Raw genomic sequence first — 22407 nt, forward strand, 5'->3', positions numbered from 1 at the left:
CAGCTGCATGCAGAGCTCCGGCTGCAGGAAATACACTGTGTCACCCCCTGCTGATCAGTTTAAAAATTCAGTCAGTGGACAATCACCTACAGCTGCATTTCTCAAGCCTGGTCCTCGGGGACTCGGTTTCCATACTTTAACACACCTAAATGAATGCAACAATTTCTCTCTGGAATTATTAAAGTATTTCTCACTCTGATTATTTATGTTTTCTTATTTTCCTTTTTATTTTACTTATTTTTTAAGATTAATTTTATCTGACTATTTAAAACAGTGACCTCTTCTTCTGTCTGCTGCACAACCACCTTTTAAACTCTTTGGCTACTTCCCTGCTACAGGTGATGCAGCAGTGTACAGGCATACCCCTAAATACACATCTGCATCACTGCAGTCATAAAAACGTTATCCCTGGACATCAGCTTGAACAAAGTTCCTAGGAAAACATTAATCAAACAAACATAGAACATACAGTAAAGTGCACTCACGACATCCTAATTTAATGGCCGCATCTGCTCGCATACTCTCATGCTTCTGCTGATCGTTGGGGTTGACAGACATGCAAAGACAGGCAGGCTTTCAAAAGTTTTTCTCTGCACTTACCAGCTGTCATACAAAGTGCAACACTACAATGCAAAGAGCGGTGTCCACACAGTTTCAGCCCAATTGAATGTGTGGGCAAATAAACATGGAGGTGTACGTCAGCGTCTATGTGTCACATCAAGTTGGAGTCGTTACTTTCACAGCTCATGACAAAACTCAGGAGTTGATAACATCAAAATATCATGAAAGTCTGAGGATAGTTTGGACTTTAACTGCACTTCTAATGTATTGTTATTATGTTGATTAAGTCTTCAAAGTGCTTTGACTCAGTCACATATACACACACATGCAATGCAGAAATATAGATACATTCACTTTGCAAACAAATCACATGCATTAGATGTTCAATCAACAAGAGTAATTAAAAAAAAACAGTTTCATCCATGTAGAGCAGAATCCTCTTGTCTCATGAACACACACAACTCTAATGTGTTTCCACCCAAAAGAAATAAAAGGGGTCCTCAGCTCTTAAGAACCATTTTTACAGGGAACAACAAATTTCAAGTCATCATTAGTATGTGATTAACAATCACCTCTAAAGTCTTGCACCAACTATTTATATCTATTTATGAAATCTACAAGGGAGAGTTGCCAGATCATTGCAATAAAGGCACTTAAAGAGGAAAATCACTCATTACAAAAGGAAAAAGTCTTGGCTGTTTCACAAAGCAAAAATAAATAAGAAATGTTGTCAAATTCTATAGGAGCCCGATGCTAATCATCTGCTGGATGTGGGCTTGGTGCAGGCTTACACTAGATGCACAACATGTGCTTCTCCATTCATTTGTAAAACCCAAATACAACTCATTGTTAAGCCTAGTCCCATTAGTGATTCAGATTAGACTCAAAAAGAACCAACCATGGCTCTCATATTAGGGCCCTAATACATTAATACAATTGAGCCCAAGACAAGAGCCTCATGCACAGACTGTACCCATGTATCCGAGATAAATCCATGTAGGGTTGGTATACACATGTTGGTAAAGCAGTTTCACAGCAGAAAAAAATGCTTCAGTTCTGCTACAAAGAAAAATTCTAAAAATAAATCATATATAATTATTATTGGAAGGAAAAAAACAAATGTGATTTTAATTGAGTCCTTTAATATTGTGAAGTTTTGTATTAACCATGAATACAATTACGACATTGGTTTGATCAAATCAACTTTTTAGAGTCTATTAAATAAAAGTTTATCTGTCTGAAAAATTCATCCTTCCTCAAACGAAGATGCTAAACCTTTTTCCACTGCTTCTGTCTTTAGTACTAGACTACTGAAGCACTTATGCTAGTTTTCAAACTAAACAATCAACACACATACAGACAGGTACACAGACACACACCCCTGCAGATGACTCACCTTGAGGTCTCTGTGTACCACCCCCATCTGATGGCAGTGGAGCACGGCCTCCAGGATCTGCTGGATGCAATGACTGCATGCAAACAGCAGGGGGAGCAAGTTAGTCTGAACACATTCAGCCCCCCCACACTCACCTTATTACACACGCACACACATATATACATATTAAAAGTCAGAATGAGCTCGCGGTAGGATTACAATGCATTTACAAACACACAAATACAGTGTGAAGAGTGGACCTGTCTGTGAACTATGAAGGGAAAAAATGTGTAGTTTCTGCTATTTTCTGTTTTCAAGAAGCTGCCAAATGTTAGTTAGGCTGCGTGGGAGTGAGCTGCAGCTCCATGTGGGAGAAACTGCGTCTAACCTGCACATTTTTCTGTGTAATTTATTCAGAAACAGCAGCAACATGGCCTTTGAGGAAAAGATTCAGCAAGCATCCAAAGCAGAAACTCTTCTGCTGTTATTCCACTGACCTCCACTTACTGTCTTGTTCTGTGGTGACTGTGGTGGTCCTGTCTGCTAGGACCCACAGGAAATGATGACTATAGTTCAGACTGTATAAAACAGTGCAACAAGAATCCCAAAAAGCAAAACCTGAAGACAGGCAGGCTCACAAAGAGGCAGACAGGAAGACAGACAGCAGGCACAGGCAATTTTTTTTAAATTACAGGCAAAATTTACTGTAAGACACAAGCATGTAAATGCAGGACTATGCAACAAAATGAGACACAGACACACACACACACACCTTGAGGTCCCTGTGCACTATGTCATGTTGGTGGGTGTAAGACACACTGTCTAGAATCTGATGAATACAGTGACTGTGGAGACAAAACAACAGAGTGAGGAGCAGATACAGGAGAAAAAAGATGGTAACACATAGGAATTTAAAGAGGAGAACATATGATAGCAGGGGGTTGTTTTCAGGAGCAGCCAAGGATTCAAGAGGTACATCAGAAGAGATTTAAAAACATAATTTGCCCAGATTTTCAGATCCTACCAATTCTCGCCAGCACTGAAAGTTACCGTGTTGAAATTACTGACATCTAGCAGTGAAATGTCAAGCACAGCTGTGAACGGATGGTGGCTGTCAGAGGCCAAAATTCCTTCAGACATAAACACCTTTTCACCTGTGAGTGGATCCAATGGCCTCAGGTGCAGCAATGACTGCGCTACAGGTAACTACTTCAGCATTGTGTACATGTGTACTGTCTTCTCCAGGTACTTCAGAGACACCATAGTAAAAATGGTGGCACAAATACGCAGCTACCATGTACACGGACTCATGGCAAGTAGATATAAACAGCTCATTCTAAGAGACCAATTCCAATGAAAAAAACACAGTTTTTAAGGATATATATATTAAAATTTTCTGTCATTGATCTTTGATGTCGTTACACGCTGCACTTTTTATTTATACCCTCATTTCTGACTGTCAATAGTCATAAAAATTCCCCACAGAAACAGTCATACTGCAATCTGTTGACATTATTGCTTCTGTGAAAAGGTCAGAGGTTTATTTATCTAGAGGATAGTAGAAACTGTGCCTCATTATTTATTTTTTTTCCAAAGTAACATCAGATTTTTCATTTCCTTTATCTCTAACCCTTAATCACATTTTTGTGATACCTAGTGAGTACAGTGGTGCAAAAGTCTTCACTCCCCTTGGCATTTTTTTTTTCCACAACCTATAATTTATATGGATTTTAAAAAATGTAATTATATATTAAAAAAAAAAACAAATTGATGAATTGAAAAAAAGTTTTTTAAAAAATACCAAACATAAAAAATGTATAAAATATGCTTTGCTATGAAGCAAAAATCAACTCTGGTGCTACCATTTACCTTCAAAAGTCACATAATTAGTTAATAAGGTGCAAAAATTTAAAAAGGGAACACATGTCAGGACCAAATGAAGGAGAACAAAGTAGTCGTTTGAACAGCTCACATCACAAAGTACGCTTCAGCATAGAGCCTTCATTAGAGCGTCTCAGGAAGACCACCAAATGAGCCACACCATGAAGACTGAGGAGCTCTCCAAACAGGTCAGGGACCTGTAGAGGCCTTGACTTGGAAAAGTCCAAGTCAGGGGTGGCTTATAAAAAAAGGGAAGAATACGGTTCCACAAACCTGCTTAGACACAGCTATCACCAAAACTCTCACACTAGGTGAGGGGGGCGTTAATGAGAAAGCTCTACAGCAGAAGCAGATTAGCAGGTCTGATGTCCACAGTTCAGACAGACACACCCAAAGAGACTTGCAGCTGTAACTGCTGCAGAAGGTGGCTGACTGGAAAAGTGCTGATTTAGATAGATATGCATGCACTACTTTGTTAAAAATTTAATTAATTGTTATATTGCAAAGGGAAGAAAAAAAAAGAGAACAGTGGCAAGGGGGTGTGAATCCTTTTTGCAAGTCACTGGAATCTGTCTAACTCACTGCAGCACAGTCGGATTGTTCCTGATTATTGTGCCAAAGACTTCTTATGAGTTAAACCACTGATAGAAGTCTGTGTATGAACTACGATCTCTGGTGTTAGATACTCTGTGCACCCATCATTCACCCCAAACACCTCCCACCCACTCAGGTGTATTTAACATTAGCAATGCTTCACTCGTGCAAAGAATTATTTACTTTAAGTCAGTTAAATAGTTTTTCTGGAAAAAGAAGTTTTCACAGTTGCAGTCTGATTTGTGTCAGCTTGTGAAAACGATTTTTCCTGCACAGAAATACCTGAAAAGACAAAATGTGAGAGACAGGAAGGATATCTGAACATGGACACAAAACAAGACTTTACACAACAAGAGGTTTAAGGGAACGAAATATGTCTTTTGGTCATTTGGGCGAGCTGAGAGTTTAACAGGGTACAGATGGAGCACAGAGAGGAAACTGTCAGTGAGATACTTTTGGACAGAAATCAAGCAGAGCTAATCACACACCCACACACAGGGTGAAACACGCACACGCACACACACACACACACACACACATAATCACGCAGAGATCAGGAGAATCAGCATCACAGAAGAGGAAAACAGGACATAATGTATGCTGAACATCCTCAAACATCAAGTTTATTTTTTTTTAACTTTCAAATCTGCTTTAACTGGTTCAAATAGAAAGCAATTTACATTATTTACTGACTGCAGGCAGGTCTGTTTCATCCCTTTCTGCAGGCTGGTGTTACCACGTCCCCCCTGATTTAATTTTTCTGCTTTTAGGCTGCTTAAGACAAACTATGTTCATCTTAAATGATCGATACGCTAGACATTAACACAACTTGTCAATATTAGAGTGCTTTGTTTGCTGTCTGTATTTATTTATTTTTTAATCTTTACTTAAAGTTACTTGTGCAATACATTTCCTGAAAATCAGCACATGAATTGTTCATTTGATTAATAAAATGATCTGATTTTGAATACGGACGTAAAGAATAAAAATCTAAATCTCAATCAGAGTTCCTAACATGTGACATGTGTCGTTTATTTACTAAAACTTAAGTCTATTGGATAAATGCAGGTTTCTAAAACAGGACTTATAAGTCATGGATGCTATTTTTTGTTATATTTTATTAAATTTTTTTCAGAAGATCCTTCATATATATTTCACACACACATGAAACATAAAATTGTTATTGAACAGAAATAGTTTATCCCGTATCACATTTTCATGGAAATTAATTCATTAAGCAAATTACATTCAAAGGTTTTTCTCGGTTGAATGATATACTATGAAATCTTTGATCTCTCTGCAATATTTCAACATTTCCGCCTCAAATTCAGTCACTAAAAGCTCTAAAATTTTAAGGCCTAACTGAGCAGCCGTTGGCACTATGGATAAGAGACACTTTGGGAAACATCATCTCACAGAAATATATGAAATAAACACATCCTCCACAACACTGCATGCTATGGCGGTGGCATGGGCTCATGGGCACCTGAGAAAGCATGAGTAGAAAAAGGGTAAAAGTGGGGATTTTTCTTCAACTGGCCCAGATTATTTCCTTTAGTGCCTCATCTTACATGTAAAAAGAACAATAAAACTGTTTTCCCTTTCGAATGGCACCATCTGTCACCACCACCACTGCCTGGGTGGGATGTGTCACCCTGGCAACCACGTTGTTAGAGGAAAAGCTTGTCTGTTTCAGTTAAAACACAGAATTCATTTCAGAAGTTGTGGGCCGCAAATTGGTGGAGATGGTGAGCAACACAAACAGAGCATGTTCAGTCACAGTCTATGCAGATATTTAAACACATTAAATGTTAAAAATACAAGTAAAAATACTTTAAATTGCTACAAGAATCTAAAAATTATATTTAGTGTTGGTTAATGATACAGAAATAAAATCCTAAATATGTTTGTTTTTAGTAAAATTACAGTCCAAGAGGGTGTTGAAAACAGAAAAAGACTAATTAAAACTAATTTTACATATAAAAACAAGGAATATTAAATTATCACTGGGTCATGTTTACCTTCTTTATTATACCTAATACATGAGGAGTGGACAGGAATAAAAAGGGAAACAGTGATCCTAAAAATAAAAAATAAACCAAATTAACCACAAAAAATAATAAATAAATGAAAATACTTCCAGTGCTTACACCGTGTAATCTGGTACTAAGAAGTCTATTTCATGGATTTCTGTGAGAACTTCTGAAGGAATTCTGAGCAGGAGTTATTCTTACTGTCACTAAAGACAAACATTTTAAATACTTAAGCATTTTTACCACCTAATCAAGCCTGTAAATGAGTCAGCAGCAGCCTAAAAACAACAAGTCAGCAACAATGATGCTGTTAAATCTATAAAAATTCTCATCTGCAGGTTGAATTTGTTGCTGCAGAAATCATGCAAAACAAATGCTACATCCATTTTAGTCTAAGTGTATTTGTCATGCTTGAAAATCTAAAAAAAAAAGCCACTAGTTGGGTTTTCATAACAACGACAGCACAGAGGGTTACGTAGAGAGATTAGATTAGAGAGAGAACATAGCTGCAGAAAGGGAGACTCCCTAGAAACCAACCATATTTCTGGATTTAGTGGTCATTATTATTATTAATGGTTATAAAATTTACACTTGACAAGAGACATTTTCATCTTAACTGTATTTGTTTCATAAACATGTTTTGTTTTCTCTGACCTTTTCTAATAGATGTAGTTTTTGCATTAAATGAATCAGACACTAGAAAACTGGAACTGACCCGCCTTCCTGTCTCCACTTGAACAGTAATGGTGCTCATGATGTGGCTGACTAATCCTTCTCCCCATTTTGAGTCAGATCAGAATGTGAAAAAGGTGATTTACTCTGCTGAACACGAGAACAGGTGTGGTGATGCTGTATCAAGGCCAGAGATGGGGAGAAAACAGCTAAAAATATGTTCATAGCATCTCTCATTCAACCTCTTTCTTTCCTCCTTTTAATGTTTCTGTCCCCTTCATTTTCTGTCTTTCGCCTCCACAAACCGCCTCCACAGTCAAATTGATTTAAGTCTACCTCCTGAGGGGTTACGGCGTAGGCGTGTGTGCCTTTTTTTTTGTGTGTATGTTTCCATCCCTTCAAATTCTGGCTCTGGGGAAAGCTCCTCAACCTCAATTTGCTATTCAGCTCACAGAAACTGTGCAGAGGTGTAATCTGTCAGAGCTAGTCTGCAATGCCAGAAAGAAAGAGAAAAACAATGTGTCAAAATTGTCTGCGCTAATGAAATGAGGCAAACTCTCAGAGCTGCACCAAGACACATGGTGGGGATGCTGAAGAAAGAAGAGAGGACCAGTGGGGTGCGGGTGGTTACCTGGCATCTGCTTCACTGTAGTACTCTCTAGCCACGATGTCCTCAAACAGCTCCCCTCCTGTCACCCTGAGAAATGTAAAGATGTGCTTTAAAACTACATACTTTTGTTTCACTCAGGCAGCTCGCTAACACACACAGACACACATAGATACACATGGACAGGAGGGGGATGTCCTCATTAGGGGGAAACCCCGGCTGCAGGATTCTCTCCGACTGGGTTACCATGGAGACTGGCTCCAGTGCGGGGGAGTGTAACTGTGTGTGCGCTAAAGTGGGAGCTGCAAAGAGGGAGGGGAGAGGGTGGATGTGATGTTATGTAATGGGGGGGACTGCCTTGAAAGCAAGGAGTGTATGAAGATGGAATAAGAAGAGGAGAAGGAAGAAGGGATAAAAAGATGTGGGTGTAAAATAAGAGGAAGTGAGAAAGGAAACAGATGCAGCTAGCAGTAAGGAAGGGAGAGGGAAATGAAGCATTAAGGGAGATGATGGAAGAGGAGGAGCAGCACAGCATGGAAGGGAGGAGAGGAAGGAAGGGAGGGAGGGAGAAAAAAGGAAAGAAGGGTGAGCAGGAGAAATAGAAGCGACTTACAGGTCAAAGATGAGATAGTGGAAGCCTTCCTCAGAGATACTGTCATGGAGACGAACTGGAAAAGAAGCATCAAGATAATTAGATGTTTTGTTTTAGGAACAATCTGAGTCAAACTGTAACTGATGAGTATTTCTGAGGTCAGCCTGCCAGATTTCATACTTTTATCCAACACAGAGCGGCTGCAGCTCGTCACAGTGACACCTGCTAAGTCCAAATCTGTCAGCACTGGGATCCCTCTGTGGTTGCTGCAGCCTGAACACTGCAGCTGAACGGACAAGTACGGCGTCTGCAGCCTTTTCTTTTTAGGGGTTTTCAGCTGGGGTGAACGTGACATGTCCATTCAGGTTCAAATTTTTCACATGTGGCTCTCATCTGATTGATGACTTACAAAAAGACCTTTACTTAATCTCCATGTGCAGAGCAGCTGCTAAACATTCGAAGGTTAAAGCCAACGATGCCCTGCATCAACCTTCACATCCAGATGTAGCTCCATCTTGTCACTGTTACATAACAACTACATCTTTACAATAGTAGAAGTAAGCTAAGGAATTACTCCAAGAGTTTATTTATTCACTAAGGACAAACTAAAAGTCTTCTGTGTTTTTTTTTTATAGAAATTCCAAAACTACCCATGAATTTATGCTCCTGTGTACTGTAGAAATTAACGATAAGATTAGAAGCCAGATTAAATAATTAGTAATGTATTATGAGACTGCTGTGAAGTCAGATTTTTTAACTTCACAAAAGGGGCCTCTCTTATAATTTGGCCACAGTAGCTGCTCGTAGTAAGAACGTTATGTTCAAAGTTTGAATTAGCTAGAGAACAGCGCCACCATTTCCCTGATTACAGGCAAAATCTCATTCAAACATGGTCAGGCAGAAGTAGGTGATCAAATCTGAGCTTACAGCACTGAAACCAAATATCAGAGTCTGCACTTTCCCTCCACACATCTGTCTTTTCCATTTTTCCCTGATGCTTCTCCCTGGCGTGATGGTGGAGTGGCTTCACCTGCGGCTCATTAAAATACTCTGCTTCCATTCATTTGTCAGTTCACTCATGCACTAGTATTTCAGCCCATAGTTCTGTCTTATGGTAAGTGAAGCTATATGAACCTTTAGCAACTCTTCTTGTTTTTTTTACTCATTTTTCAAGGAACCCTTCAGCCATTGGACACGTTTCACTTCACTGTTGTTTTCATTTAAAGGTACCATCATAGTGGCTCCCATATTCAGGAGGATTTCTGCTGCAACTGTATTTGGAGACTCTTGTGAAAGGGAGGGCTGACATTAACTAACACAATGTTGTAAAAAACCTAATTTTAATCTCATCCAAGCCTCAGTTTTTCTTTAAGGTCATTTCCTGCTGACCATAACACTAAACCGAAATCCCCTTTTTGATTTATGATAAAGTAAATCAAAATAAAATCAGCTGTTATCAAACTTGAACCAGGTACAGTTAAACATGCTCACCAATGTTGGAGTGTTTAAGAAGTCTGCAGATCCTGGCTTCTCTCTCCAACTTCTGATGGTCTACAAGAAAATTTAAGTTTTTTTTTTTTTTTTTTTTTTTTTACAAAAACATGAAAATGATGAGGACAAAGAAAAGAGGAAGAGTTGGGTGAGGCAGAATTGACTGTAAACACTAAACACGTAAAAACAAATTTACCCTCGTGAAATTTAAATGTGTGGTAATAAAGACCAAATTCTGCTTTTAAAGTTTATGGTAGAAACGATGGACAATGACACACAAAACATATGTTTTAATACACACTGTTAATTTCAGATAGACACAGAACAGCCCGAAGGTTGCATTTGTCCCAGATGCTCATTTAACCCGTTTTTTACCAGGAAAAATACAACAAAAGAGAGAAGAAAGACACAAAAAGGAGAGGAAACAATGAGTAAAACAGAGAGGATACAAGAGAGGGATTAAGAGGAAAGTAAAGGAAAAAAAGTGAAGCAAGAAAGATATAAGAGAGGGGAAAACTGGGAGTAAAGAGGAAGAGGAGAGTAGAAAGTAAACAAGGAAGGGAAGGAGCTATAAAGATTTTAAAGGAACAAGACTTATAAAAAGAAACATGAGAGGATGATGAATGAAGAGTAGAATATGAAAAACATAACAAAAGTAGAAATAAAACAAGAAAAACCAAAGAAAAAAGGAGGGAAAAGCAAATTTCAAAACAAGTGAAGAAGAGTGAAGACAAAATAAAGAAGAATGAAAAAAGAAATGCAGAGATGAAACCAGGGGGGAGGAAACAAATTAGTCCTGCTGAGAAGTGATTTTAAGTGATCCAAGAGTCCCGTTGACTCTGAGTGACAGCTGGTCCTGCCCTGCAGTTCAGACACACACATCTGTGTCAGTCATTAAACACTAAACCATGAAGGACTTCTTCTCCAAAGAGCAGACGGTAGGACAGAGGACAGCTGTTGTTTTTAACAACAGTCCTACCCATCATCTCGTTTCTGTGCCTTAATAACTCCACCGTTGCTATATTTAGATGTTCTCCTCGGCATTTTCTCATTATTTGATGAGTTCTACATCAGAAGAAAAATAAACTTGTGAAAGAAGCAGATGCTGCTTAATCACAGTTGGAGTGAAAAGGACATAATATCAAAAATAGCCCATTTACAGAATCCTGTTTGCACTACCTATCAATCCAGTTTGCAGCTAACAACATAAGGAGACTGTGTAATTGTTTGTTAGTGGTTTTTTTAAAGCTCGGATGCTTTAGATTCTGACGGAAGCATCATCTGCTTCTCTCCAAGGAACAGACATGAAGGCTTCACATGTTGGAATCAAGCAAGCGCTAAATTATGCGAATGTGAGCTTTCAGATCTGGGACATTCACATAATAATGACACAATGCTTCTGCATATTGCAGAAAACACAGAATGCCACAGAGTACACCAAGACACCATCTTGTAACTTTCTTCTTCTCACCTCTGGCTGAGAGCTTTTTGGTGTTGATAATTTTGGCAGCGTACTCTTGGCCTGTGCAAAGTTTGACACAGCGACGCACCACTGAAAAGGCCCCCCTGGGAAACAAGAGACAGGAGAAAGGAGGAAGAGACGGGTCAGCTGCCATAAAAGCTTCGTCAGCATAAAACGGACATCTCAGCTATCAGTGAGTGACCTCACGCTTGTCCTGGACTCATCCTCTCTGCTTCTGCATCCCTGATCCCAAGCTGAGAATTGTGTGGGAGTTTATTATCCTACAGGGGTGAGCCTGGTAGAAACAACATAATGCAGATACTCTGCGGGGTATGACTTTTTAGCAGGCTGTCTCAGTCTAAAAAAAAACTCTGGTGGCACCTTACTTGTGAAAAGACTTCACTTTTTGAAAACGTATTAAAGGAGCGATGGCATCACACAAAACCTGCAGCATCTCAGTCCAAAACAGAACAAAAATAGAAACCAATCTTGGATTTCTTTAACCCTTAAAAGTAAAAATAAAGCAATTTTTCAATTCCTTTGGACAACAATAATACTAATCAATGTTTTTTTTTAAATAAATGGTTGAAATGACAGTTAACAATATAGTAACAATAGTGAAAAGGTCAAACAGTAATAAAATAAACACTAACTTTGGCATTACATGCTCAAAGAAAGTGGTAAGGATGATTCAGGCAGGTTGATTTCTACAAATCTTTAACAAACTTCATTATAGACACTAAAAAATTGCTCTACCAAATGGTAGAGCAGGTTATTAAAGGGTAAACAGGGTTAAGTATCTCACAAAAGCCAAAATAGTGGCTCACATTTTAACCACGTGTCTTGGCCTGGCAGTGAAGGATTACAGCTAAAACTCGCTCTTTTCTATTTTTATTTTTGTCATGCATCACAGTTTTACATAACTAAATCACACACTTCCTTATTTTCTCACATTTTGATGCCACTGTGCGTGGCATTTCATCAAAGCACCGATAAGCAAATTCTAGATGCTGCTTTACAGAAACTTACAGAATCACATTTAAAACATAATCTAACAATAAACATATTTCAATCATGACAAAACATTTTATAATTATTAGAATTAAATTTAAGAAAAAATGTGCATTTGACTAAATAGTGATGGTTTATCTGTTAACTAGTTAGTTTGAGTAAGTGTTGTCTAGCATGTTGTTGAAAAGCTAAATTAATTCAAGTAACCTGTGACATGTGTCACCAACCAAACCAAATTGTGAACAAGACGTGTTTACAATTCATATAATCACACTACAGTATAACAACTTGTCTGTTTCTTTTATTATTTCAAGTAATTTTGTTCAATAACTTGAATAATTGTAGTGATGTCAGTGGCATCAAACAGGCAGAATATGTGAGGGAAGAGATGCTTGTTCAAAGATAAAGTGCTGTATCTGTACATTTAGGAGGTTTTAGGCCCAGATTTGCTCATCAAACCCTGTGGAGACCTATAGAAATAACCACCTCTGTCATTCCTCAAAGCTAAATTTATCTCACCTCAGTATTGTTACGCAATGAAACACTCACACTCCCCTCAGAGCCCCTGCCTCTCATGTGCTCTCCAACTTGCATAGATTATGAGGAGACGAAGTGAGTAAGCATGACACTCGCTGACATCCCACAGCATGGTGGAAAAGGCAGCAGAGCTTCAACATTACGGGTTATCTGTAGGGCAGGTGGGAGTCGGGAGGAGGGCTGGATCTGGGTCCAAAACCTGGATTAGATCACCTCAAAGTGTATCACATCTCTAATATAACCTTCTGTTTTCCCATTTTCTTCCAATAACATGCAGATACGGCTAGACAGTAAAAATGGTTTATATCTGTAAAAAACTCTAGAATTAAGGAAAATGCTGTCATTGATGCCGTTTGGAATTGATCATCATATTAATACTTGACTGGCCGGGTAAAAAATAGACATGTTTAGTAAGAAGAAAGGCAAGAAGAAGGTAAATTGTTCAAATATGAATTCTGTACCATATAAAATAGTACTTGAGGACAATGTGAGCATGTTTTCTAACCAACCCAGAAAGACAGATCTAAGAAAGAAAACCGAGGTTGCAGAAGGGCCAAATCATTTCCACCATTTTGAAATGTTAACTTTCATAAAAAATCTATACTGTAGCCCATTTTAAATGTGATGGTGGTGTGGTTGTTAACGCCTTCTGGTTTGAATTTCAGCCTTTGTTTTTTGGAGTTTGCATGTTTCCACCACACATGTGAGAACAGCATCATCTGGCCAGATGTGTGAACTTTCATAACTGCATCCCCATTCCATCACGTATGCAAGCGTTTCTCTTCGCTGAGGCAGTCAAACCTTTAACCAGAAACAGATTTTTCTGTTATGTTGCACAATGAGTGTTAGCCTAGGCCCATACCATGCTTTTCCCCAATCCCTAACCACGTAGTTTCTTATTCCTAAATCTAACCATGTGGATTTTAATTTGTCCAAAAACACAAATTAATAGATGGTTAATGATAATTGTACAAACTTAAGTGAAAGAGACTGTGTTGCCATGTTGGCTATGCACTCTGCTTATGTTGCTTTTCTGTACACATCTATTTTCCAGCGCATCCATCCTGCAGAGAGATATTCCTTATGAGTGACTCCTTTCATTTTTTTTTTTTTTTTTTTTACCCATAATGCTGTAGTTTAGGGATATTTTAATGGCACATTTCACACATAAACCCAAGACATTAAAAAGTAATAAACAAAACAGTAGTAGGATTCTTATCAGCAAGGACAGCTGCAGCTTCTCTAGTAGGTCTATTGTCTTTAACTTATCACTTCCTACATACATGCACACACACACGGCTGGATAACACTGCCATCACAAAAAACCCAACTGTAAAATGAACATTTAAGGTTCAAAACTGGAATCATCTACAGCTTTTTCCCCTCCAGAACTGGCTGAGGAATAAATGTTCCTGTGAGGCAGACACTGCAGAGTGATCTCTCTTCCCACGCACAACATGACAGAGACATTGAGTCCACTTTGCATCTACCCACTTTGGCACCCATGGCCACAGCCTCTCAATATATGTCTGCATCCAAACTATTTTTCTTCTCCTTTTCAGTCACAAGACCCACCTCATTTGATTTTCAGTAGCTCGAGAGCTGCAGCAGCATCACTCTCTGGCTTCCCTGCTAAGCTGTGCCACTGTGATTAAAGCCAGCTAATGATGAGGGAGCTTAATTCCAACACATCAGCTTTTTTCCCTGATATTAGGCCTATTTGTCCTTAATTAGCCTGTGGACACTGAGGAGGAGGAGGGAATGAGAGGAGGATCCCCCTAAGTGCTCCTGAGCTTTGGGAACCCCATCTTCATACAAAATCCAACTCTTTCTCATGACAACCACAGAATGCTTTCTACATTTAAAGTATCATAACAGCTAAACATATACACATTAAAAGATAAAAACACAGAGATAGATTAGGATAATTTTAGAGACATATTTGTTTTGAAGAGATGGAGCTGCATCCACCACAGCAGATGTGCGGAGCTCCATGCCTCTTGCTCCGCGCGGACAGGGTCAGGCTGCATGCAGGAGGCACCTCATCAACAGCGACTTACTTGCCGAGCTCCTCATACAGCTGGTATTCATCCGTAAAACGCGTACAAGTAGTCGTTGCCATGATGTCTCCTTTGACTCGCACGTGTGTAGGAATCCCGAATGCTCAGTGCCTCTCTGGCTGCGGACCTTGGGCTTCAGTCTCCGCCCACCTCAGACCTCCGGACGGCTGAGTGGTTCAGCTGCAGCCTGGCACACACGCGCGGGTCCGGACTCCGACAGAAGTGCGCTCTCCGCTCTGCAAGGCGAGGAGGGTGGACTCTTTAAATACCACACGGGATGTTAAAGTGAGCTCACCACATGACGTGATCCTCTGGAGAAGAAAAATAATAAACGTGGAAAAAAATAAGATGCTGGCAGATAAAAAAGGAATAGAGAGAAGAGCAGATTCACCCATCATAATAAATCACGATGATAAATAAATAATTACTTCATTGCATTGAGGGCGCTGCATGAATCTGTTCTTAAGGCTTCAGTGAAAATAAAAACCCTCACTAGAATATAAAATAGATATTCTATCGATTTCAGTAACTTTTTTTGGCTTATTTTTAAGAACTGATTCATAAAACAAAGCTTTATCTGAATCTATTAAACTCTAGGTATAATTCTATTTTAGTCTACTTTACTCTTTTATTCCAAACGTTTTCACTCTCAAATCTGAAGATTTTAACCATTTGTTATCTTTTGTAGATATTTATATTTTTCATTTAAATACAACAAGATCCCAGATCTTTACTTTATTAATGTATTTGAACCTTTAGACCAGACACAAGTTTCAAAGAGAACTTAACTTGATTCAGTTTACAAGCAACTGTAAAGTAAAAAAATATGCTCTATCTTATTGGTGTTTGCTAGGTATGTATTCAAATACTTTTTTTTTATGTCAGCACAACTGGAAAGCAGTTAAATGGAAGCTGGGACATCACCTGGCAGTCTGAATCCAAATCAGCTCCTCAATTTACAACAAAAATGAAAAGGGTAACAGTTTATGAAGCATTCTGAGCAACAACTTGGCAGCCTGGTTTGGATAGAAAAGGGTTAAATTGAGTTAAATAAAAAATACTACCCCTGAAGAAAATGATAAAAAAAAAAAGTTTTCAATAATGTAACATGTTATATTGCACTCATGATTGGTTTGAGTGATTATCTTAATAGACTTATTATTATTATTATATGAGGACTTTAAATAACAAAAAAAATAAATAAATACACTTAATTTTGAGCAGAATTGTGCATAAATTTAGCTACTAGTGACGTTTTTTTTTTTTTTTTTTTTTTTTTATAAATGTTAATACTGTTAAAACAAGAGTGTCATATTCAAACATGCTGGGAAATATTGATATCTCTGACAGCAGCAGGGAGTTTTTAGTGTACCTGCTGTAAAGTTAGTTAGTTGGGCACAGCATGAAAAATATTTCAGTGCGTGTTATAAGTTCAGGGGTTCCCCACCAACAGGCCACAAAGTGTTTGTTATCAGGTTAATATTGTGTGTGTAGTATAGTTTGTGTAGCTGCACCTTTTCTGAATAATAGGAAATACTTTAAATACTTTTTAGACTGCTCATTGTTATCAGTCTGGTCCAAATAAATGTTGTTTTTTCAAAGTCACAAAAGTTGCCTCCAGTATTTCCTCCACAGTTGGGTTTTCCGTTGGGTTCAGCCTCCATCTCCACACTGTAAATTTTCCCCACAGTCTCACGGTCAGTAGCTTCACTCCTCATCTGGGAGGCAGCTTGTTTTAACAGAAGCAGGAGCTAACAGTTGTTGGAAAGATGAGGACAATTTTTTTGCGCGGGCCTGAGCTGCAGTGCTAACTATGAATTCAGCTTCAGGGCATTCAAACGAACGACAGGAGAGGAGGATAAAGTAGACGCCCAAACAGTGTGCAGCATAAGAAAGGGACTTTTCATGGTCTAAAGGAGACCTTTGGTCTTTCATGATTTTAAAAGCCAGACTTTTTCTTAAACTGGGCAATATGTGCTGATATCCAATAAGCAGATTTTCCCCCTCTTAATCTTAAAAGATCACTGATGCTGCCACAGATTCAGATAAACAATCAGAAAGTCTCGTCAGTGGCTGAATTGAGTTACTGTTTCTGCTGTCATTGTGGTGGCCTAAAGCTTGAGTCCCTTCACATTTAAAACATGCATCCATACATGTATATTTTCCACACAATGTTTTCAAGCAAAACTGCTCCACTTTTTTACAATCGAATGGATCCAACAGCTTGTTGCAAAGTTCTGCATAATGACCCATTAATTTAAGTCAGGTGTGATTAAATCATCAGAAACATGCAGTAGCTCTGGATGACTGCTCTAACTTATCTGGACATGAACACTGAATGTCTGATGGTTCTCATGAGGTGTTTAGAATCTGGACACTATCAGCTGATCCTCTGTGGATCACAACCTCCCCAGAAGACTTGATCAGACAGGGATCTGTGATTTTGAAGGCTCCTCCTCACCTACTTAATTGGAGTTAATACACCCTAACTTCATCTTCTTAGTCCAACGTGTCCGTGCTCTTCTTCTGTAAATGATCACATTATTTCCACCTGCACAATGGAAAGCTCTGAGATTAAGGAAAAAATTTATATAGATGGGTCTCAGCACCATCCTGCTGTACATGATAAATTTATGTAAATATAGACAATGAACAATGATGCAGAACTTTAACACTCCAGGATGCAATCTGCTCTTCTCCAAGCATCAGCTAGACAATAAAGAGCATGAATTTTCCTCCTTTATGTGCAACATGGTTGGAGAAAACAGACCTTATCATATTATCATTATACACGTTTAAGCAGTTGTAAAGATGGAGATGTTCTCTGGCCTGGAAAAAGCTTTTTTCATTTGTCTCAGCGTAAAAAAATTCAGGAATATTTTCTTTGTAATTTTTTATTCAACAAATGTTTTCAAGGCTTGTTTTTGGGATAAAAAGCTGAAGCAGTAAACCACCAGTAGATCCTCAAATCAGCCATTCTCCTTGCTGAAATGTCCATTACTGTTACATATGAGCACGTTTGTGATCTTGTACTATTTTGCTACTGAATGCAGTAATGAGATTTTATCCTCATTTAACAGGGCAGCAAAACATGGGTGTAAAAAACTGAGGTTAAATAAAAGCAGCTTTTTTACACTTTGCAGGAAAAGTTGGTATTAATTACCATGTCAGTCATATTTATACAACAAGCAAACAAGTGAAACATTTTCCTACGTTTTTGCCCTCTGATAGATCCTCATGTTTTATGTTTGTCTCGAAGGTTAAGGAATCTGTGTCAACATCTCTAAATATCTGGTTTAAGTTTAACTGGAAATTTGGCCAATGACAGACTGATATATGCTTAACTGTGTGGGGATGTTGTTTAAGAAATTAAACTAAATAATAACGAACATATAGGCACTGAAGAATAAATAAAGACTAAAACTGTAAAGAAACAGTTCAATCTGTCAAAACTTCCAATCATTATTTGATACAATGGCATGTCCTCATCAATATTCCTTTCCCCTCTTCTTAATTCGCAAATGTCATTATGCACCGCTTACAGTTCAGCAGCTAAATATCTTGTAAATAAACTAGAGTCAGTTCACATTTGTCTGGATTTGAGCTGCAGCTCAGAACTGCACTGCACTGGGTGGGATGTCAAACATGGACGGGTCAAACTGCTGCCCCTTGAAAGGTGAGCCTTCTGCATCCCAGCCCTTCTTCAGCATGTCATGAACTTTCTGTGGAGAACAATGGAGACAGCTATTAGGTGTCAGACATGTACAATTCATGCAACAAATCCTCAACCAAAGTGGCAAAAGATGCAACCAAAGCATTTGTTTTCATTATAATAACAAAAAGTCTACATGAGAGGAAAAAAGGAGGCTATGTGCTCAGAAAAAGGGACCATCCAGACTAATCAGCAACAAATGAACGAGTCAGGATCTCTGATGGCAGCATTAATGTAAAAAGTAACCTGAGATTTTAGAGCCTTCGAGATGACATCTTTTCCAGGGACATCCATTCAATGATCAGGAAGACAATACAAAATCACATTCTGCACACATTACAATGACATGGCTGATGGACTGTCCATATGCAGCCCTAACCGGCAGAATTTGAGAAAATGCAAGAATTTCTAAACAAAAAGTAAATAAAAAATGTGACAACCCTGTACTTCTACACATCTTAATATGTTTGCAGGACGAATGGACAACAGGAACTCTGTCACTTGCTATGATCAGTGCTGCATCACAAGTGTTGTGTGAAGGAACAGAAATATTAGATTTGCTAATTCAGCTTTTTTTAAAATGTCTTCCAAGCTTGAAATAAACAATCTGATGCATATTAACAAATCAAATGAAGAAATCAATGAAAATCCAACAAAATGTGAAAAGAAACAGAATAAAATAACCCTAAACCTGAGATGGAAGTGTGGTTATCTCCTCATGTGACATCCAGTAAGTATTTTTTTTTGGCTATAATTCATGTCGAGTCAGACATCTTAGTCATTGTACAACTAACCCAGACGGGTAGTCGACACAGTGGAGCTGCTTCACACACTCAGTTTTTAAAATATATGTTTTTTTGAGTCTCTATCTAATGTAGCTGCAAGAGTTTAAATGCGCAGCTGAATTTTATATGTGGTACAAGTTTAGATCACACCACTAATCAGAATCACAAAAAGAACGACACCAACCACCAGATCTACGTAGAAATGACCCACATTCAGACGGATCCTTAACGTGAGTTAATCCACCTTTCAGTGACGTCTGAATGTACATCAATGGTTCCCAACCTTATTTTCTCCAGGACCCCCTTCATGTAAATACTTAAAAGCCATGGACCCCCTGCCCCACCCCGTGCTGAAACCATGTTTGGTTTTATATTTTCAAAAGTAAGATTCTCACCATAAATAATGTATTCTGGCTGAGTCCTGTCCTTCCATAAAGCCAAAGCTAAATTAACAACGTATAGCCTTACTTTTCTTCTTAAAATAGAGACAATGTGTGGACAATGTCTCTGAATGTTCAAAGCCTCGGGGACCCCTGTGCTCTTTGGGGGGGCTACATGATTCATGTGTTCTTACTGAGTTGGTTCCTCACCATTTCGTGACTCTGTGGCTTTCCCTGCAGCTTCTGGTGGTAGTCGAATGTGAGCCTATCCAAAACAGCATGTTCGTCCTCGTCGACTGTTGCCATGGAGCGCTCACGGTTGATTTGGTTGACATCAATCTCCTTCTCGCCTTTCAGGACCGCGTTCCACCAAACCTCAGAGGTCTTACTGAGTGACAGCTGCGAGTCAAAGACATCGAGTTGTGTTAAACGGTGTTATATGGGTCTACCTGAGATAACCCCCATTTCCAACAACTTTTTAGGTTTGAATTTTTTAGATAGTAGAAAACACTCCACCCACTGTGGTCATTTGAAACGTGGTAATATGGACAAACAGGATGTTTGTGTACTTACAACTACGCATTTCCCAGGTTCCAGACTCCACAATGAATTTTCAGTATTAATCTTGTGAGTGAATTCTCCCTCTAGAAGTGTTTTCTCCTCAGGTCCATCCCTCACACACACCCGCACACTGCCAGTCTGCAGACTAACACTAACCTGAAGACAACAAGCGAACACAACAAAAAAAACCTGCTAAAACTGAAAGAGAAAGCAGATCCTGTTGTTTCAGGTAGCTGGAGAGACCATACCAACCTGTCTGCCCTTAATAACGTTCTTGGGCACGAACACACGAACCTCCAGATCTGTGTAGTCCTGAGACCAGCTATAGTTTTCCCTCACCGCTCCGTTGTAACTGTCGGGATCGGACTGGAACAATTCCTGACTTCTGAAAAACAAAATCCACACACACAAAAATACTGAATGACCAATGATTTGTTACATATGTTCTCTATAAATACCTCCCTCATTCTTCAGTAAAGTACTGTTTAACATGTTTTCAACCATTCAAAATGGAGCAAACTAAACTCACGCTGCTGCTGCTGGAGTTGCACTGGCAGCCGCTTGATCTGCTTGAGTTGCAGGATTGCTGCTGCTGGCTGACACTTCTGAGGCTGCAGGATCCGAAGCATCCCCTGTATCCGAGGAAGAGCTTTCCATCTGCGCTGCTTCTGTGCTGCTCTGCTCCTCCATCTCTCTGCAAGCCTCAGAAGTGACCTCCAGCTCTTGGATTGCTGCCGGAACATGTTTACTCTCTTCTCGCTTCTGCAGCTCGCTCAGTGCTCTCTCCCTTTCGTGCTCTGCTAGCTTCTCAAACAACTTAAATGTCTGAGGGAAAAATAAAAGAGATCAAGATCAGCACAAGGTTTGACTTCAACCGGTGAGAAGAAACAAAACAATGATTAGTTTATGTAGGTGTGTTAGGTAGGACTCTCACTTCAGCACAGAATCTGGTATGTCCCTACATTGAAAGCAGCAACATTTGGAGTACTAATTAACAAATAAGCCCAGTATGGTTTTTATTAAACTGTAAAATGTCAACAAGAAAACCTCAAATATTAGAAAGCATTAAAAAATAAACAATCAACGTGACAGGACTTGGATCGGTTACTGAGTTTAAAACAGTTTGTTTAACTTAGGTGACTCTCTACAACTGCTTCAACCATGGCACCGATATTTGAAGCATCAAACAAGCTAACATGCTGACATCCACCTTCAGCACCATCTTCTCTGCAACACCTGGAGGGAAGCCCATTTTGTCGTCAGGACTTGACAACAGACGATAAAAGTCTGTCTTGCGGTACAAAAAGCCAAAGTAGATCTGCAGAAAATCCTGGATATTCCCAACGTGCTGCAGGATCCCCAGCAGAGCGTTGTCGTACATTTCTGTCATCTCCAGCGGCGACGCCATCCCAGCTTTTAACAGACGTCCCCCTCAGCAAACCCGGAAAGTACTCCAGACGATACCGACCTGACTGAAACACTAAGTATCTGTCAGGAAAGCTAAGTTTAGAGAAAGAAAATAAGATACATTGACGTGACTGTTTTCCTCCTTCCAGAACTATGAAGCCGCTTCCGATTTGTGCTTTCAAAATAAGTTTCCAAACTCCCATGAAATAAACAAGATCTTTCGCTAAATTCTGAAAAACACAACAATAATAAAAACACAGAGCCGTAGATTTTCTGTTTTTTTTATTTTTTTTATTTTTTTATGAATAATGTTTTAATTTCCTTTTAAAGCTTTAGGTGAACACGCAGGAAACAAACAAAAAACACCGCGACATACTGCACATTTTACAGCTACAGTTAGACAGTTATATCCATAACAAAAATTTTTACACACACACACACACACACACACACACACACACACACACACATATATATGTGTGTGTGTGTGTGTGTGTGTGTGTGTAAAAATTTATACATATATATATATATATATATATATATATATATATATATATATATATATATATATATATATATATGCCAAACCATGTTTTATAATCTACTAAACCGTTTTCCCAGTAAATAAATTTTACGGATAAAATGCATTTTCTTCTTTTTGCACATCTTATGTTTTTTACATGACG

At 38.8% G+C, this 22407-nt stretch overlaps 2 protein-coding genes across 7 annotated transcripts in view; both read right to left on the bottom strand.

Moving 5' to 3' along the window:
- The window catches only part of LOC121630060 (calcium/calmodulin-dependent protein kinase type II subunit beta), a 42443-nt gene extending 27339 nt beyond the window's left edge, over nucleotides 1-15104 (bottom strand). For 4 of the 5 annotated variants that reach the window (XM_041970105.1, XM_041970102.1, XM_041970104.1 and 1 more), the window contains exons 1-6: nucleotides 14877-15104; nucleotides 11278-11372; nucleotides 9807-9866; nucleotides 8337-8391; nucleotides 7748-7813; nucleotides 1958-2030 (exon numbers count right to left, since the gene is read on the bottom strand). In XM_041970105.1, the coding sequence (XP_041826039.1) occupies nucleotides 1958-2030; nucleotides 7748-7813; nucleotides 8337-8391; nucleotides 9807-9866; nucleotides 11278-11372; nucleotides 14877-14938 (411 nt within the window). In that variant the 5' untranslated portion in view covers nucleotides 14939-15104. The remainder of the gene's footprint in view (nucleotides 1-1957; nucleotides 2031-7747; nucleotides 7814-8336; nucleotides 8392-9806; nucleotides 9867-11277; nucleotides 11373-14876) is intronic. The other variant, XM_041970103.1, reaches the window with a different exon arrangement.
- A 2650-nt stretch (nucleotides 15105-17754) lies between these two features.
- nudcd3 (NudC domain containing 3) lies at nucleotides 17755-21884 on the bottom strand. Of its 2 annotated transcripts, none has more exons than XM_041970876.1 (6): nucleotides 21525-21884; nucleotides 20847-21139; nucleotides 20567-20699; nucleotides 20327-20470; nucleotides 19964-20152; nucleotides 17755-18598 (listed from the first exon to the last, which is right to left on the bottom strand). In XM_041970876.1, exons 1-6 carry the CDS (start codon nucleotides 21720-21722, stop codon nucleotides 18488-18490), a joined length of 1068 nt encoding a protein of 355 aa, XP_041826810.1. In that variant the 5' UTR covers nucleotides 21723-21884; the 3' UTR covers nucleotides 17755-18487. The 2 variants fall into 2 exon arrangements, with proteins under 2 accessions (XP_041826810.1, XP_041826809.1); XM_041970875.1 differs by having other exon boundaries at nucleotides 20844-21139.
- Nucleotides 21885-22407: the final 523 nt, after the last annotated feature.

Source organism: Melanotaenia boesemani, chromosome 19 (assembly GCF_017639745.1).
Source record: "Melanotaenia boesemani isolate fMelBoe1 chromosome 19, fMelBoe1.pri, whole genome shotgun sequence".
In the NCBI taxonomy this organism is placed as follows: domain Eukaryota; kingdom Metazoa; phylum Chordata; class Actinopteri; order Atheriniformes; family Melanotaeniidae; genus Melanotaenia; species Melanotaenia boesemani.